We start from the raw sequence: 17837 nt of genomic DNA on the forward strand, positions 1-17837 counted from the left end.
CTATACATTCTCTTTCTACGAAAACGATGTGCAACGCAATAATTTTTGTGTCTAGTCAACTCTCCGCTTGATTTTTGCACGTTGTGAATAGTTTCGCTATATCAAAGGAGCTTGTAAAATCAATATCAAGCATGAAATTTTGTTCCAATATCACGCGTGATATTGACAGCGTATGAGAGCGAAAAAATATAATTTGATTGCTGATTTTGCCAGCACTGGTGATGATACAAAGGAACTTGTTCTGCAGTTTTTTTGAAGACGACGAAACCAGCCAAGCAATGCCTGGGCAGCGTGATTGTGTAACAATAAGAAAAGAAAGTAAAGCGACAGTCAGTTAAAAAAAGTAGAAGGGTCTGTGCCTAGGGGCACGAACGGAAGCTTGACGTAGGACCGCTAGTGGATGGAATAAATGTGAAGAGCATTTAGTTCTTTTAATTGAACAATTATCTGTTATCTCAACTCTTTCGGTTTTTGAATTGTAGGCGTACCAAATTTGTAGTAATTTTTTTCAATCAATCAATTGCACTCCTGCTTCCAAGTTTGGCAACAAGATTACAACTCTGGAGAGCATTTTGTGTGGTCGTTGGGGGCTTGTGGTTCTGAATATGGAAAAACAGGCACAGATAAATTCTATTCCAACTCTTTACTGTAATAAGATTGAGGGCACTGAAAAGAGCCGTAGAGGACATCCATGGCTACTTACGATTGGCGTGTTTAGTGTAGGTGACAGCACCACGGACCTCATTTTCCAGGAACATCTTCAGCATACTTCGTAGATCAGACCGGAGCGAGCGGTCGGCGAGCCAGACGACGGATGGTGGTTATCTTGAAGAACTTTGCGATGACGCTTGGCACCTCCTTTACCAGACATTTTCCTCCTTTGCCACGACCAGTCAATTGTTGCTGGTTGGGTGTGAACGAGGGTGTGAAGGAGTGGACTAGCCACCACCTTCTTACTGCTGCTATTGCTGCTCACCACGCCGTCCAAAGCGAAAATGAGCTAAGGCCATACAGCAGTGCTCTTTTATATCTTTTCAGGTTAAAGCAGAATGATGTGCAACCAAGTGGTATAAAAGCTACAAAGACTCCTCCCATTATGAGTAGTTTGCTATCAAGTAGCGACACTGGCTCTTTTCCTTTTGCGTACACGGCGAATGAGAACGACCCAAATTTGAGTTTAGTTCACTCATAATCGCCAAAAGTGCAGGAACTCAGCGATGAGTAAATTTGTCTCATGGTTTCCTGTGGAAAACCTAAAAAATCTGCAAGAAAATTAGGAAATTGACGAAAATTGTATTCAGTCTCGGAGTAGTACCAATAGAATGAGTGAATCCAATCTTTACTTTTCTGAAATTCGGGAATTTTTCCCTGGAAAAACTGAGGCAAATTTACTCATCGCTGAGTTCTTGCACTTTATGTAATTTATGAGTTGACTAAACTCAAATTTGGGTCGTTCTCATTCACCGAGATATCACCTTGAAAGATATTGGCACCAGTGGTGTAGTGGTTAGCGTGATTACCTCTCACCCCAGTAGGCCTGGGTCCAATCTCAGTCGGCGCCACCGGCATGTTCTAAGGCATAACATCTCTGATCACGCCTTCTTTCGGGAAGTAAAGCCGTTGGTCCCCGGTTGAGTTGATGGGTCGATTGGTAGGGTCCAGGCGTGAGAGCTGCCTCCCTGGCGTCGGCAGCATTGGTGCTCAGCACGGAAAACAAATCTCGCGTCACTTTTCAATAAGTTCTATCTGCATTGATAGTAAACTTCGTAAATAACTTGGCTTCAAAAATGTTTCCTGACATCTTCGTTGAATTAGATGCTTGATTGTTGCTTCTTCCATCGAAAATATCCAGATGAAGAGAATATATCAAAATCATTTGTTTCCCTGATTCCAAGTTTGGTTACAATAGCATTTTGTGTGGTTGGTGGGGCGTGTGGTTCTGAAAATGGGTAGACAGGCAGATGAATTCTATTCCTACTCTTTACTGTAATAAGCATGGTGGCCCTGAAAAGAGCCGTTTTGTTGCCAAAGTTGGTGATGATTTAACCTCCGAAACCAAACAGAGTGCGTCTCTGTCACTTCAAAACGTAGATGACATCCATGGCCGCTTACGCTTGGCGTGTTTAGTGTAGGTGACAGCATAACGGATCTCATTTTTCAGGAACACCTTCAGCACACCTCGTAAATCAGACCGGAAATACGTCAGACACCGCCACGGCGAGCCAGACGACGGATAGTGGTTATCTTGAAGAATTTGCGTTTGGTTCTGAATATGGCGATGAGTGTGCAAAATATTACGCAATTCCATCCTCCCTATTCGCACGCGCCCGACCCGAGGATCGGAGGCGAATGTCACTTCGACTTGTTTCGTCTACTTACTACTCTCTGACGACTGTGCTGGGGAAGCAGCATTTGCATGTAGGTAATTGGTGGATTTGTTAGTTAATTCGACGCTTTTGGACAATGCTGGACATTTACCAGTTTTTCAATAGTTTCTTGTTGAAAATCAACATTCGGAAGCATTGTTATCGATGCGTAGCCATATTTCTGATCGATTGGTGAGAAAATTATTGCAATTGGACCAGGGGATTTGGTTTCGACCTCCACACGACCTTCACCAGAAAACGTACCTCCTTCTTGAACGAATCGTCCTTTGCTTCCTTGATCCTTATCCTTCCTGTCCTTATCCTTCCTGTATCCTTGTCATCGGCAGATCCTTCTTCACATGCAGCAATCAAACACACTCTTCACACAATACACGAATTTATTTAAGCTTAACAAACGACACTACATTATTTATTCACTCGTACATTTATTCTTAAGGCTAACAGTAAACAATAAAAAAAAAACTATAACAAGGGTTTGCCCCTTGTCACTGATCGCGACGACGGATCTATTTCTACCAGTGATGCCACATATACAGATTTATCTGTAATCATACAGATTTTTTTCAATATTTTGATACAGATATCTGTATATACAGATTGCAGATTTTTGACAAATATACAGATTTTTCAAATAAAGTCAATATATTTTGTATTGTTTTTTTTAAATATTTATTAATTCCGATACGCTTTTTTAATGCACCACCAACGTAGAGTGCGCCACGCGAGTTCGAGAAGAAACGTCAACCAAACCGTTTGTTTACATCAGAATAAGTATTTTCCCCAACGCAAATAACAGCATTTTTCATTCAAAATCTTGCCAATTTCCATCGGTAATTGTCTTATTGTACGATTTTCCACAAATCTGAAATGATTTGCACCTTAACTATTCACACACAAGAAATCCGGAAGATCATAACCACTAAGGCACTTTCCTAATTTTTCATTTTTCTCAACAAAAATATTCCTGAACACCAGCAGGATCTTTTCCAAAACGTGACAGAATTAAATTTTTCAACTGTACATTAAGTTTTGCAGCATCTCAGATGAATTAATTTATCAGGAAAAGTAAAAAAAGTGTTCCGCTTCCTATGTCTCAAGGCAAAAATTTGTGCTCACAACACTCTTTTTGACGTTCTCCTATTCACCACCAGAGGTTGAATCGATCGTTCAGTTTCTATTAAAAAGGCCTATAAATAATCGTTTCTTCCTTTTGGGCAGTCTTTTGAATTCAATCTGAGCGTCAAACCCAAATCGTATTTTTCACTAAATAAATTATTAAAGGTGGATCCTGAAGAAACTAAGCGATTGTTTCAACCTCTGGCGCTGAAAAGTGGAAATTTTCACCGTGAAGCATTGGAAGAAGGCCTCACCTTTCCTGATTAATTTATCCCCCGCCGGTGCTTAAAATCGTCATCCACGTGGAATATTTTGTTTTCTGTATCGGGTTTGCAGTGATCCGGCTGGTGCTTCCATATATTTTTGATGAGAAAAATTAAGATTTATAAAATTGTCTCAGCGGTTATGATCTTCCGGATTTTTAATGTGTGGTTATTTCAGCTGGAAATCAGTTCAGCTCTGTAGATTATCGAAAAATACGAACACACCCGATGGAAATTTAAAAGTTGTGGATGACATTTCCTTTCAAAATCGGCTCTACATTGATGGTGCATGAAAAGAGCCTATTGTTTTAGTTTCGAATGGACTTAGAATCTTTCGAATGGACTTCTGATCTATCGAATGGACTTCTGATTTGTTCAGATGTTCTGATTTCTCGTTGGAAGGAATATTAGTTTCCCTTTCTATTTGTTTAATTAACCCTGTCGCATGGTGACAGATACGACGGTTAATTAAATATATTTTTGTCAACTCGGTAAACAAGCCATTTTAGAAAACCCACAAAGTGGTTGATTACAGCTTGTGAGTAGAAGAATCAACTGGATATTTTTATATTTAAAAAGCGTCATTACAGAAATAAAGAATATTGCATGCATTTCGACTAAACTTCCTGTAAAAGTTCTGTTATGTCCAATGTAAAAATAAAGGATTGCGTAATCTAAGACATAAATGAATCAAATTCTAGGGAATTGTGATACTTACTTCATTAAGGAAATTTTCAGTCGGAAACAGATTTGTTTCTTACAACTGGTACTTTATGTTTTGTTTTTTTCAGACAGTAGAAGAAATACAAAACACTACAAAAAATTTAGATTGTAGGATTTCAAGATTTTTAAAATAGACAAATTCTTTGGAAAGCATACTTTAGAAATTTTTCATGATTCTAAACATTGAACAAACTCCTTTTGAACTATGAATTCGCTCAATGGAGATTTACGTAAATCCGCACTGAGACCATAATATAGAAATACAGATTTTTTTTACAGATTTTTGTCAGCCAGATACAGATTAAAAAGATTTTGTGCGATGAAAATACAGATTGAGCTCTGAAATAATGTGGCATCACTGATTTCTACTGACTATTCTCCCAGTTTTCTACACTCTCCTACCGATGACCATCAGACTGCCCGCATAGTAGTGGTAGAATTCCGGGAGCCCGTGTGAACCGGTGCACTACCACAACCGTAGTTACCACAGTAGTACACAACCGTTTAAATCGCTCGTGGAGTCCCTGCAATGCGGTGAGTGTGCTTGTTGCTGGCTGCATCCGTTGATTTGGTAATTATGTAACTCTCAGACATCCTTACCCACCCTGAAGTGTCCGGGAGACTTCTGAAAATAAAGAAAAAAAAAAAAACAACCTCTCTCGATGCACTGGATGGAATCTATCGAATTTGTCCCTATTCTTCCTCGTCTCTCATTGGTAATAAACATAACTTTGCTACTGGTCGCTTCAATGAACCGGTTGACGTTCGCACTGTAACGACTCTAGTGACTCCATCCACACCTGGGTGCAGCTCCTGGATACGGCCCATCTTCCATTGTATAGGTGGTTGATTAGGATCCACGATGACAACAAGTTTGCCGATCTTAATTTCTACTGCTGGCTTCCAATGTTTTGATCGAGCTTGAAGTTGTGCGAGGTATTCATGACGCCATCGTTTCCAAAAATCCTGGAGTTGTCGCTGCACAAGCTGGAATTGAGTTAGTCTATTCAACTTGATGTTACCGAGATCTGGTTCTGGTAGGGCTTGAAGTGGTCCACCAACTATGAAGTGTGCTGGCGTTAGTGGCTCTACATCCATAGGATCATCGGAGAGAGCCATCAATGGCCTCGAATTGAGGCATCCTTCCACCTGAGTCAACAAAGTGATGAAGTCTTCGTGTACCACTGGATTACCACCGAGAACTCTTAATAGGTGAAACTTTGCTGACCGCACCGCTGCCTCCCACAGCCCGCCGAAGTGTGGTGCACTTGGAGGGTTGAAATGCCAATATATTCCATCATTAGCGCATTCCTTGGAAACCGTCTCACGGTGTGTTTTATTTTTCAGCAACGCAAACAACTCCTGAATCTGGTTTCGCGCTCCTATGAAATTGGTACCGTTGTCCGAATAAACGTCTGTGCAACGCCCTCGACGCGCAAAGAATCTTCGTAAGGCTTGCATGAACCGTTCCGTCGACATATCCGACACCAGCTCCATATGGACGGCTTTCGTGGCCATACACACGAAAAGTGCAACGTATGCCTTGGTTGGTTTTCGTCCTCGACCGGCTCGCAGGTATATAGGGCCGAAATAATCGACGCCGGTCTTCGAAAACGGCCTCGAAACGTTGACTCGAGCAGCTGGTAGCTCCCCCATTTGCTGCTGAATGATCGAAGGTTTTGCCCGAAAGCACCGCTGGCATTGATGGACGATCTTCCTCGCTAGATTTCTGCCTCCAAGTGGCCAGTATCGTTGTCGAACGGTACCTAAGAGTAATTGCACCCCAGCGTGAAGGTATTGCTGATGATAGTGGCAAATTACCAGCTCCGTGAACTTGTGCCTAGCTGGAAGAACAATCGGGTGCTTTGTTTGCTGCGATTCCTCGGAGTGAGCCAGTCTTCCACCGACCCGTAGGATGCCGTTTTCATCAATTTGTGGGTTGAACCACCGCAACGGAGAATTACGACCCACTGATACACCAGACGACAGCTTTCGGATCTCGTCCGAGAACGATTCCGCTTGAACTGACAGAATGATCGACCGTTCATCGTGATGCAACTCGTTTGTTGTTAGACATCCTGATAGTTTTTCTGTTTCAGGGCACCGCAAGTTGTTCAGGAAGCGCAACCAGTATGCGGTCATCCGAATCAATTTCGTAAATGTGGAAAATTTTGATAAATAATCCGAAATGAACCCAGATTTCTTCGACGAAACACAAACCATCGCATTGCGTCGTCTCTCCAAATCCTTCTCAGTTGGGTTTTCTGCCGCCTTCGGCCATTCTTCCGGCGAATCCTTCAACCAGGTAGGCCCATGCCACCACAGATCGTTTTCTAGAATGTTGTTGGGCAAAATTCCACGGGATATTAGATCAGCAGGGTTCGTAGTTCCCGGAACATGCCTCCATTGTCTCCGCTCAGTCAGTCCTTGAATTTTCGCAACTCTATTGGCAACGAAAGTTGTCCATGTTCCTGCTGGTGACCTGATCCAGTGGAGTACGCAAGTTGAATCTGTCCAGAAATGAGCGCTACCTTCTACCTTCAGCGATTCTGCTACCTTTTCCCAGAGTTGGGCTGCCAGGAGTGCGCCACACAGCTCCAACCGTGGTAGAGATTGAACCTTGAGTGGTGCTACCTTTGATTTCGAAGTCAAAAGGTGCACCGAAACCGTACCATTTTGTTCTTGACTCCGAACATAGATTGTCACACCATAAGCGACAATAGAGGCATCCGAAAAGCAGTGGAATTCTACGGATACCGAACCTGGAGCAACCACACACCTTGGAATCCGCACATCGTTGAGCGAAGGGATTTGCTCGTGGAATGTTCGCCATTCCTTACCCACCGTCTCGGGCAGTGGGTCATCCCATTGTAGATTGTGGCCTTGTTCGTTCTTTAAGCACCAGAGCCGCTGCATGAAGATCTTTGCCGCTGTGATCGTTGCACCAAGCAGGCCCAGCGGGTCGAAAAGTCTTGCGATGAAAGCCAACACTTGTCGCTTCGTGAGGATTTGGAATGGCGTGAGTGGCGGAATGGTAAATTTGAACCGGAAGCAGTCTACGTTAGGAAGCCAAGTTAAACCTAATGTTTTTACTTCAGCATCTTGGTCCCAATCGATTCCATTTGAATCTGGAAGTGCTAGATTCTCAGTTGGAATGCCCTTGAGTACGTCTGGGCAGTTCGATGCCCACTTACGTAGTTTTAATCCTCCGCTGATCATCATTGCGTCTATTTGTCTCCTCAATTCGATCGCCGCTTCAACGTTGTCTGCTCCAGATATAACATCGTCCATGTAAACGTCTTCTTCGACCGTAAGTGCCGCTAATGGAAACTGCTTTCGTTCGTCGTTCGCTAGTTGTTGCAACGCACGAGTGGCCAGATACGGCGCGGACTTCGTACCATATGTCACCGTTAGTAACTCGTACGCCACTACCTTTCCATCAGGTGCTGTCCAGAGTATGCATTGAAGCGGTGTGTCATCCAGACTCGTCCAGAACTGTCGATACATCTTTTCGACGTCTGCTACGACCATCACCTGACGAACTCGACTACGCAGAACGATTGACCTTAAGTCTTGTTGAACTATTGGTCCAGCATACAGCGCATCGTTTAGGGATATTCCTGAAGATGTTTTGCAAGATGCGTCGAATACCACCCTCACCTTGGTCGTGGTACTAGACTCTTTGATAACGGGGTGATGTGGCAGAAAACACCGTTTAACTGTATGCTCTTCGCTGTCGTCCAATCTTCGCATGTGACCGAGCTCAAAGTATTCGGCCATGAAATCACAATACTGCTTCTGTAGACTTGGATCCCTTGCCAATCTTCGCTCCACAGCTCGCAACCGTCTTAATGCGATGTCTCGGGATTCACCCAGTTCCACCAAAACTTCGTTGTTCTTGGGGAGGGCTACTGTGTATCGCCCGTCGGATTCCCGCCTAACTGTACGCTGGAACTGCTCCTCACAGTGAGCTTCTTCAGGAGTGTATTTGTTGACGGCTCCTACTTCCTCGCAGGACCAAAACCGTGCCATTATCTCCTCGAGATTATCCGATACTGCCATGTTACAGACGTACTTAGTACCTTGGCTGGATGAAGTGACTTCGCCTGACACTATCCACCCAAAAACCGATTCCGTTAGTACTGGTAGGTCCTTGCCTAGCTGTATCTCCCTTCCAGACGGGAAGTAGCTGAAGAAGGCTTGGATGCCCAGAACCAAGTCAATCTTCCTTGACCGGAAGAACTCCGGATCCGCCAGTTCGATCTCTACCGGTATGTTCCATCCATTTGCCTGAACTGTAGATGTTGGCAGACAAGCTGTAACCTTCGGTAGGACGACAAATTCCATCGATCGAGAGTACGATGAAATCCGAGATCTGACGACAGCCTTGACTTTTCGAGTTGCCTTCGTGTTCGACTGTCCGATACCAAGAATCGATATGTTGGCCTTCTGACTGGAGACATTCATCAAATGGCACAGTTTTTCAGAGATGAAGTTACACTCGGACCCTGAGTCCAACAGTGCACGTGCTAGATAGCGAGAACCTTGATCGTCCTCGATCGCAACGACAGCTGTAGCCAGAAGAACCTGCGATAAGAGACACTGTGCCGCGTTTGAAGAAGTAGATTCAACCGCTGAGGCATTCGCTGCCTTGGAGTTTGCAACACTGTCGTACTGCTTAGCGCCTTCACCCGGTTTCGTTCTTCCGGATGATCCTTGGTTGCTGGAACTTACTTCTCCCTTGTAGCATAGCAACGAATGGTGCCGACCCTTACAATGCCGACAGGAAAACTTTGATGAACACTCTCGAGCAAGATGACCACGTTTGAGGCAATTACGGCAGAGCGATTGCGTACGTATGAGGGATTCCTTACTGGTCAGTGACATCTTCAAGAAGGCTGGACAAGTATGCAGTCCATGAATCTCCGCGCAAGAAGGACACTTAGCGTTGTTTCCTTGTACGGCATTATGGCTGACCCTTGTAGAGAACGGCTTTCTTTTTAGTTGTTGGAACTGTTCCACCTTCGCTTCCACCTTCGCAGGTAAGGCTTCAAGAATCTGCATTCTGCGTTGAAGAAACTCCTGTAGATCCTTTAGGGTGTCTTGCTGCTTCGTAGACGAATGTTCTTCCCACCCTCGTCGTGTGGCAGGATCGAGACGAGTGCTCAGCAGCTCTACCAGCAACAAATCTTTATAATCGGCTGGTTCGATGATTTGGTCTAACGTCCGAATCACACGGTCGAAACCATCCACCAATTTATGGAGATCCGTGATAGATTCCTTGCTAAGCGAAGGCAGCTTGATGAGCGCTTGAACTTGCTTCTTCTTCAAAAGTTTGTTGTTGTTGTAACGTTTTAGCAACGTGTCCCAAGCAACTTGATAATTGTCTTTCGTGATCCTTAGCGGATCAATCAGTGCCTTAGCCTCGCCTGCTAAGCACCCTTTGAGGTAATGAAGTTTCTCTACATCAGGTAGATCGGGTTTTTCGTGAATCAGAGATGTGTAGAGGTCTCTAAAACTCAACCAATCGTCGATACTACCATCAAAGGATTGCAACTGGATTTGAGGTAGACGAACATGATCCACTACGCCATGTAGAGTGGCATCTGCAGTCCGCACTGTTTGGTTTGACGAAGACCCTTCCTGCAATCCGTCAACCTTTTCAACCAGAAACGATTTCGCATCGTAGTAACGATTTTCAATCTCCAACTGCTCCCTTTGACTACCATCTTGCTCTGCATATTCCTCATGCGCTTGGATGTCCCAGATTGTTTCGCTAATTTGTACCCACAGTATATCTAACCGCTCAATACGAACATTAATTTGATTGGCAGAGGTTCCCTCTTTGAAGTTCTTAACATACTGACAAATATTGCTTAATGATAATTTGAGCCCCTTGAGTTTGGATGTTAAAACCTTCAGGGATTCGGCATTCCTGGTTACGGGTTTTGTTGCCATAATTGCTGTCGTCACAGTACAGGAACTCGACCGAATGTCAGTTGATGAACAGGTTACTCCACTGGCAGTTCAGAAAGGCGAGAGAAAACGTAGATGTAGTATCCAAATTTGTCTACTTCGGCTGGGCATATACCGTTCACCTCACCTGTGTGAAGAAACAGTGGCACCTCCGAAGCCAAACAGCAAATCCAAATCGACACACCTCCAACGTTCGATCAGTAACCTCAGATTCAGATTCAAACCAGTGAAATGCGAGGGGGTGAAGAAGCGAATGTAGTATACAAAATTGAAACTTCGGCTAGACATATACTGCTCAGCTCACCTATGAAACAGTAGCATGTAGCAGCAGCCGAGCTCAAAAGGCATCAAAATCGTCTCTTATGTTTGTATGCAGCGAGTAGTACAGTACGAAATCGTCTCGAAAGTTCAAATCCAGTACAGCGGAGAAAAAATGACCAATGTAGTTTCACAAATAAGCCTGCCCCGGTAGGACATATACTTTGCCTCACCTAGAGCACTAAAGATGGTGCTGACGAATTAGCTTTAGTCCGAAAACCACAGTGAAACCTCAGGGATTGCGTCCATAAATGAGTTGACTCGAAACAGTCCAATGTGCATCGAAAGGGTAATAATTTATTGGTGTGGTATCCAAATCCAGCTTCGGCTGGGCATATACTTATAAGAGTAATTATTATATTTACCTGACCGCAAATGGCCGCTGCAATGCCCGAGCTCGAAGCAATCGTGGTGTCCTCCGTCGTCGCAAATAAATCGTAGTTGTGTCGTCGTTGCAGGTCCAATCGAATCGCATTGGATTGCATGCACCATGCACCGATCGAAGGAAGCGTTGTGAATCGATTCTTCGCAAACTGATTCACCAATGCCAATGTAGTGTCCGTCGATAGTAGGTCCTCATAGAAATTAAACAACAATATGCACAAATCGTAGGGTTGGCGTTAGTGGGGAATAGGCCAGAACTTCGGCTAGACATATACAAGTTCTAACATACCTGGAATGGTAGTAGAAAACGCTCTGGTTATTCTACAATCCTGATGAACAACCGATGTAGCCTTCGAAGTCCGTTTTCCCACTCGCTGATGAAGGTTGATGTAGCTGATGTCTTCACAGAAGAGGACGATGGCGGATAGATTGGGCGCGATTCAAAAGGACTATTGATGAGCAAGACGATGGCTGCTGACTCCTTTTCATGCAATCGGAATGGCCACAGGATCTATTCATGCACCGATGAGATGGCGACTGTTCCATTCAGGGCACTATGAAATGGCTCGAATGCTTTGTCCCAGGTTGGCCTTTTTTTTTTTTTTTTTAACCAGTATGTTTATTTGGAAGGCTCAATCGCGTTAGCTTTACGGAGCCGATAGTTCATTGTTCTTTGTTTGTAACAAAATTCACTTAATTCTATGTCTAGTAGGAGTTGGGCCGAATACTCGCGGCTTACTCGAGGTTAGAGAGGTACATTGTCGAAGGATAGGATCAGGGGAGGAGCTTAGGGGTAAGGTTTCGTTGTCTCATCAGAGCGTTGTCGCCAGTATGAATGGTTGTGCGGTTCTAGTTTCGTCTGGAGTTCGACCGGCTATGGTGGGTGACCAGTGGGTGACGATGAGACTCATCGAGACGGGGGGACAAGACAAACAAAAACTAATAAAGAGAGACAAAAGACAAAGGAATTAAATTCTTATACTAGACATTTGAAGAAATACATAAACCGACTGCATATAGCAGATATCGCGAGTTCCCAACACGTCTCTGATAGGAACATAGGGTTGTCTTCCTTGGGCCTCAAGGGTATTCAAAAGTCGCTCTCTGGCGGCGTAATTATCCGTACATTGCCAAACTGCATGATCGATGTCATCGTAACCGTTTCCACACCGACAGATGTTGCTGTCCACGAGGTTTATTCTATTGAGATGAGCATCTAGCGAGTAGTGGTTGGACATAAGTCTACTCATCACGCGAATGAAGTCACGACTTAAGTCCAAGCCTTTAAACCACGCTCTCGAAGAAACATTAGGAATAATTGAATGTAACCACCGTCCAAGATTTCCATTGTCCCAATCGGTTTGCCAACTCGAAAGGGTACTCTGACGCACTAAATGGTAAAATTCATCGTGTGAAATTTGCCTGTCATAAAATTCGCCTTCCTGCGCGCCCACCTTTGCGAGAGAGTCCGCCTTCTCATTGCCTGGGATTGAGCAATGTGAGGGGACCCATACAAAGGTAATCATATATGATCTTTCGACCAGTACACTCATCTGCTCCCTTACCTTTGAAAGGAAATAAGATGAGTGCCTACCTTGTTTCATCGACCGAATAGCCTCAATCGAACTGAGACTATCCGAGAAGATGAAGTAATGGTCTGTGGGCATATTGGAAATCATCCCCAATGCGAAGTTGATTGCTGCCAGCTCAGCAACAAAAACGGAACAAGGTTCCTGGAGTTTGCGGAAGGCGCTAGAGTTTTCATTGAAGACACCGAAGCCAGTGGATCCATTGAGACGTGACCCGTCTGTAAAATATCTTTTCACGCAATTGACGTGTTGGTACTTTTCAGTAAAAATACGCGGGATAATAATAGGTCGAAGTTGATCGGGAATCCCATGAGTTGCTTGTTTCATGGTCAGATCATATTCAATTGAGGAACTGCGATTGGTGAAGTGAACACGGTCTGGAGTATAACAAGGAAGACACATATCTGATGATATGTAGTGGTGGTAGATTCTCATAAATCGAGATTGTGTGTTCAGCCCAAGAATTTCTTCAAAATTTGCAATTATAAGTGTGTTCGTCACTCCGCATTTGATTAGTTTTCTGAGAGAGAGCTCCCAGAAACGGTTCTGGAGGGGTGTTACTCCTGCCAGAACCTCGAGACTCATGTTATGCGTTGAGTGCATACAGCCAAGAGCAATACGCAGACAACGATATTGAATTCGTTCCAATTTTATTAGGTGACATTTTCTTGCCGAGAGAAAGCAGAAAGAGCCGTACTCTAGAACAGAGAGAATAGTTGTTTTATAAAGCGTTATGAGGTCTCCCGGATGAGAACCCCACCATGTGCCGCAAATTGAACGGAGAAAGTTGATCCTCTGCTGACATTTTTGCTTCAAATACGTAATATGGGCATTCCAAGTGCACTTTGAATCAAACCAGACCCCAAGGTACTTGAAAGACAATGATTGGGTAATGTTTCTGCCCAAAAGATTAAGCTGCATTTGGGCTGGGTACCGCTTTCGAGTAAACACTACCAGTTCAGTTTTCTGCGGCGAGAAATCGATCCCTAGATTCCTAGCCCAAGACGACAAGTTATCTAAGGAACTTTGCAATGGTCCTTGCAAGTCCACGGCATGTGGACCTCTTACGGAAACCACACCGTCATCTGCAAGTTGTCTAAGCGTGCATTGTTCTGCCAAACAGTTGTCGATATCTTTGACATAAAAGTTATAAAGAAGAGGGCTGAGACATGAGCCTTGGGGCAGGCCCATGTAGCTAATTCTGGAAGTTGTCAGTTGTCCAAGGGAAAAGTTCATTTGCTTTTCTGACAACAAATTGTACAAGAAATTATTTAAAATTCCAGAAAGTCCACATCTGTGCAGATTGTCTGACAGAATTTCAATGGAAACTGAATCAAAAGCCCCCTTAATGTCCAAGAATACTGAAGCCAATTGCTCCTTGTGTGCAAAGGCCAGTTGAATATCTGTGGAAAGCAGCGCTAGACAATCGTTTGTTCCTTTGCTCTTGCGGAACCCAAACTGTGTATTTGATAGCAAGTTATTTGATTCGACCCAGTGATCGAGTCTCCGAAGGATCATTTTCTCCAACAATTTCCTAATGCACGAAAGCATAGCAATCGGACGGTATGAGTTATGGTCAGACGCTGATTTGCCAGGTTTTTTAATGGCTATTACTTTGACCTGTCTCCATTCAGGCGGTACAATGTTGTTTTCTAGCAAGGAATTGAATAAATCTAGCAAGCGTCTTTTAACGATATCTGGGAGGTTTTTCAGAAGATTGAATTTAATCATATCGCTGCCCGGTGAGGAGTTGTTCGATGAAAGAAGAGCCATAGAGAAATCCAGCATTGAGAATGGTCTATCCAGAGAGCCGCCGCTAGGAGACGCTTCTCGAAGAATATTTTGTGCTGGAACTGAGTCCGGACAGACCTTTTTAGCGAAATCGAATATCCATCGGTTGGAGTATTCTTCACTCTCATTGAAAGATGAGCGGTTACGCATGTTGCGCGCCACCCTCCACAAGGTGTTCATTGAGGTTTCTCGTGAGAGTCCCTCGACGAAATTGCGCCAATAACCGCGTTTTTTTGCTTTGATTAATTGTTTCAGCTTTGTCTCAAGCTTTGAATATTCCTCGAAGTAAGTGGAGGTTTTGTGTCTACGAAAAGCTTTGAAAGCATCAGATTTTTCTACATACAATTTTGTGCATTCTTCGTCCCATCCAGGTGTGGCTGGTCTCCTTTTGAAGGGCGCACTTGGAACTTTTCTTTTTTGTGCTTCCAGTGAGCTTTTGTATATCAAATCGGCGAGGAATCGATATTCTTCCAATGGTGGAAGCGTATCTATTGATTCGGCACCGATTGTCACCGCCGTTGCATATTTCTGCCAATCTATGTTCCTTGTAAGATCAAATGGAACACGAGATGGTTCTGCAGAGTGAGGGGCACACTTAATTGAAATGATGATTGGCAAATGATCGCTACCATGGGGATCATTGATAACCTTCCACATACAATCCAATGATAGCGATCTTGAACACAAAGATAGGTCGAGTCGGCTTTCTCGAGCCGGAGGTTTTGCTATACGTGTCGCTTCACCAGTGTTCAAAATAGTCAAGTTGAAATCGTCGCATAAATCGTAAAAAATAGCCGCTCTATTGTCATCGTATAGATCGCCCCACCCAGTACCATGGGAATTCATATCACCTAGAATTAATACTGGGGATGGAAGAATCGAAACTAGATTCCAGAGTTGACTACGGCTAATGGAGGTTCTTGGTGGAACATAAACTGAAGCTATGCAAAGGTCTTTGTTCTTCACATTTATTTGGCAAGCGACGATTTCGACGCCTGATAGAGCAGGAAGGGAAATTTTGTAGAAAGGGTAGCACTTTTTGATCCCTAAAAGTACTCCTCCATAAGAATCGTCTCTATCCAGGCGTATAATGTTAAAATCGTGGAAGTTGAGTTCTTTATCGGAATAAAGCCATGTTTCACAGAGAGCAAATATATCACAATCAGAATTGTGAAGTAAAAATTTGAACGAGTCTAGTTTAGGCACTAGACTACGGCAGTTCCACTGTAGCACAGTGATCATATCTTCAACCTCGTTCGACGAATTATCCATCGAAAGATATGATTGATGCAAGGAGGGGCCATGAAACAGTCAATTGCTTAAGATATGATTCTAATGTTGGAAGCAAGGCAGAAACTAAGCTTCTAAGAGGGTCTTGTATGTTGAACATATTTAATATGAATTCCACAATGTCCGAAAAAGCTAGCAAACCTCGTTCGGACTTGGATTTCTTTTGAGAAGTTTGAGGAGCAGCTTTATTATTTTTATTATCTTTTTTGGGCAATGGTGGAAAATTCCTGCTGCATCCAGGGATTGGTTCAGCAGGAGCCTTCGGTTTCGTTTTTTCATCCCCATTACCCTGGGAATTTGCCAATCTTCTGAAGGTGACTTTAGTTTTCTTACGGCGCACTTTCGGGGAGGGGCATTTTCTTTTTGTGGATCCGTCCATTTTTGAAGGTGCGTGTACCACCGTAGAATCACCTTCATCGGATGAGTCAGAGTTCGATTCTTCAGCTGACAAAATCGAAAATTGGTTTGCCTCTTGGACGGCTGATGCAGCCTTCACCATTTGAGCATATGTCTGCTTGGAGCGTCCAGAGATTGAACGCTGCACTTTATCGGAGTGCTGCTTGTACATCGGGCACTCCTGCAAAGGGTGAGGATTCTCGCCACAGTAAGCGCATTTTACTGATTCTTTGTGGCAAGAATCCTCTTTGTGGTTTTCACCACATTTGCCACAACGAGTTTTGTTGCCGCAATGGCTGGCCGAGTGTCCCAGCCTTTTGCAGTTGGTACAATTATAAACCCTCTGTACAAACAACCGCACCGGAAAAAAAGCACCATCAACTTTGACAAAGTTTGGGAGAACTGAACCAGCGAAAGTCACCCGAAACGAGTCTGAATGCTGATAAACTTTCTTGCCATCTTGTAAAGACACTGAATGCAGTTGCCTAACATCCAGTATCTTTACAAGCTCGCTTGTGACTTTTCTGTTTTTAAAACAACCCGAGGCACGTTTCAAGTCCTCGACAGACAGACTCGCGTCGGATACCACGCCTTCTATCTCCACATCTCGAGAAGGGATGTAGATGTTGTACTCAACACTAAACAACTCGTGATCAGCAATTTTATTTGCTACATCATAATTCGGTGCTTCTACACGCAGTTTGTTGAATCTCTCCTTATGTACCAAGATTCCCGGATACTTACGCAGCAAGTCTCTCGAAATATCGAGAGTTTTCAAGGGTTTATTTTTAGGCCGAAAAAAGACAACCCATGGTCCTTTCGAAAGTGGTTGGTAATACCTGGTTCGCGCAACGTTGGCATCGGAAGATGCCATAAGTGTTGCGCAAAAGCGGTGCGCAACCGCTTAAGAAGGAAAAAAATAAAAACCTTCTCCAATTGATTAATTTCAATTACTATTAATTAAATGTTTTGCACGGCGTACAAGCAAATTTAAGAGAAAAAAAATCGAGAAAAAAAAACTTATATCTAGTTGCAACAAGTTGTCTCACTATGAACCATACTCCCTTACCAGGGGTGAGAGACAGAGCCACGCGCCACGAGGCAAAACAAAACTACAATAGGGAGGCAATGGACTTGCAAAATGTATTGTACTATACTTGTGCCGGTTGTGTAAACAACCTATCAGCCGGTGCAGCTAGGTATTCCGTTTGCTGCTGCTACTATTGCTGCTATTGACGGAGATGGTGCGATGATGATGGTGATGATTTTATGATGATCAATCACTGGGTTAAAGATGGACAGTCTATACGTAAGACTCAGCTTACGATAGCTGCTTCCGAAAACCGTGTGCGATTCACCTGAACACTTTTTTTAACACGAGAGCGATGGAAACGCGGTAAAAAAACGAGTGTCGTATGAAGAGACCAGGACGCTGTTAACTGGCTCAGCGCTCGATACGGAATGAGGTTGGCCTTTTGATGGACGTTTATTGGCGCCGAGATCGTCGAGATTCAGTCCGCAGGTAGTGGAGATCCGGCTCGAAGGACCAGCTTATGTCGGAGACCTGTCCGACCGATTTGGTTTCGACCTCCACACGACCTTCA

At 43.8% G+C, this 17837-nt stretch overlaps 1 protein-coding gene across 1 annotated transcript in view; it reads right to left on the reverse strand.

Moving 5' to 3' along the window:
* Positions 1-777: 777 nt before the first annotated feature.
* Positions 778-17837, reverse strand: part of LOC135706457 (uncharacterized) — a 33230-nt gene continuing 16170 nt past the window's right edge. The window contains exons 3-5 of the mRNA XM_065228070.1: positions 7252-9951; positions 6311-6822; positions 778-903 (exon numbers count right to left, since the gene is read on the reverse strand). Of these exons, the coding sequence (XP_065084142.1) occupies positions 778-903; positions 6311-6822; positions 7252-9951 (3338 nt within the window). The remainder of the gene's footprint in view (positions 904-6310; positions 6823-7251; positions 9952-17837) is intronic.

Source organism: Ochlerotatus camptorhynchus, unplaced genomic scaffold (genome assembly GCF_037179485.1).
Source record: "Ochlerotatus camptorhynchus isolate MF236.1 unplaced genomic scaffold, CSIRO-AGI_Acam_v1.1 ptg000280l, whole genome shotgun sequence".
Lineage (NCBI taxonomy): Eukaryota > Metazoa > Arthropoda > Insecta > Diptera > Culicidae > Ochlerotatus > Ochlerotatus camptorhynchus.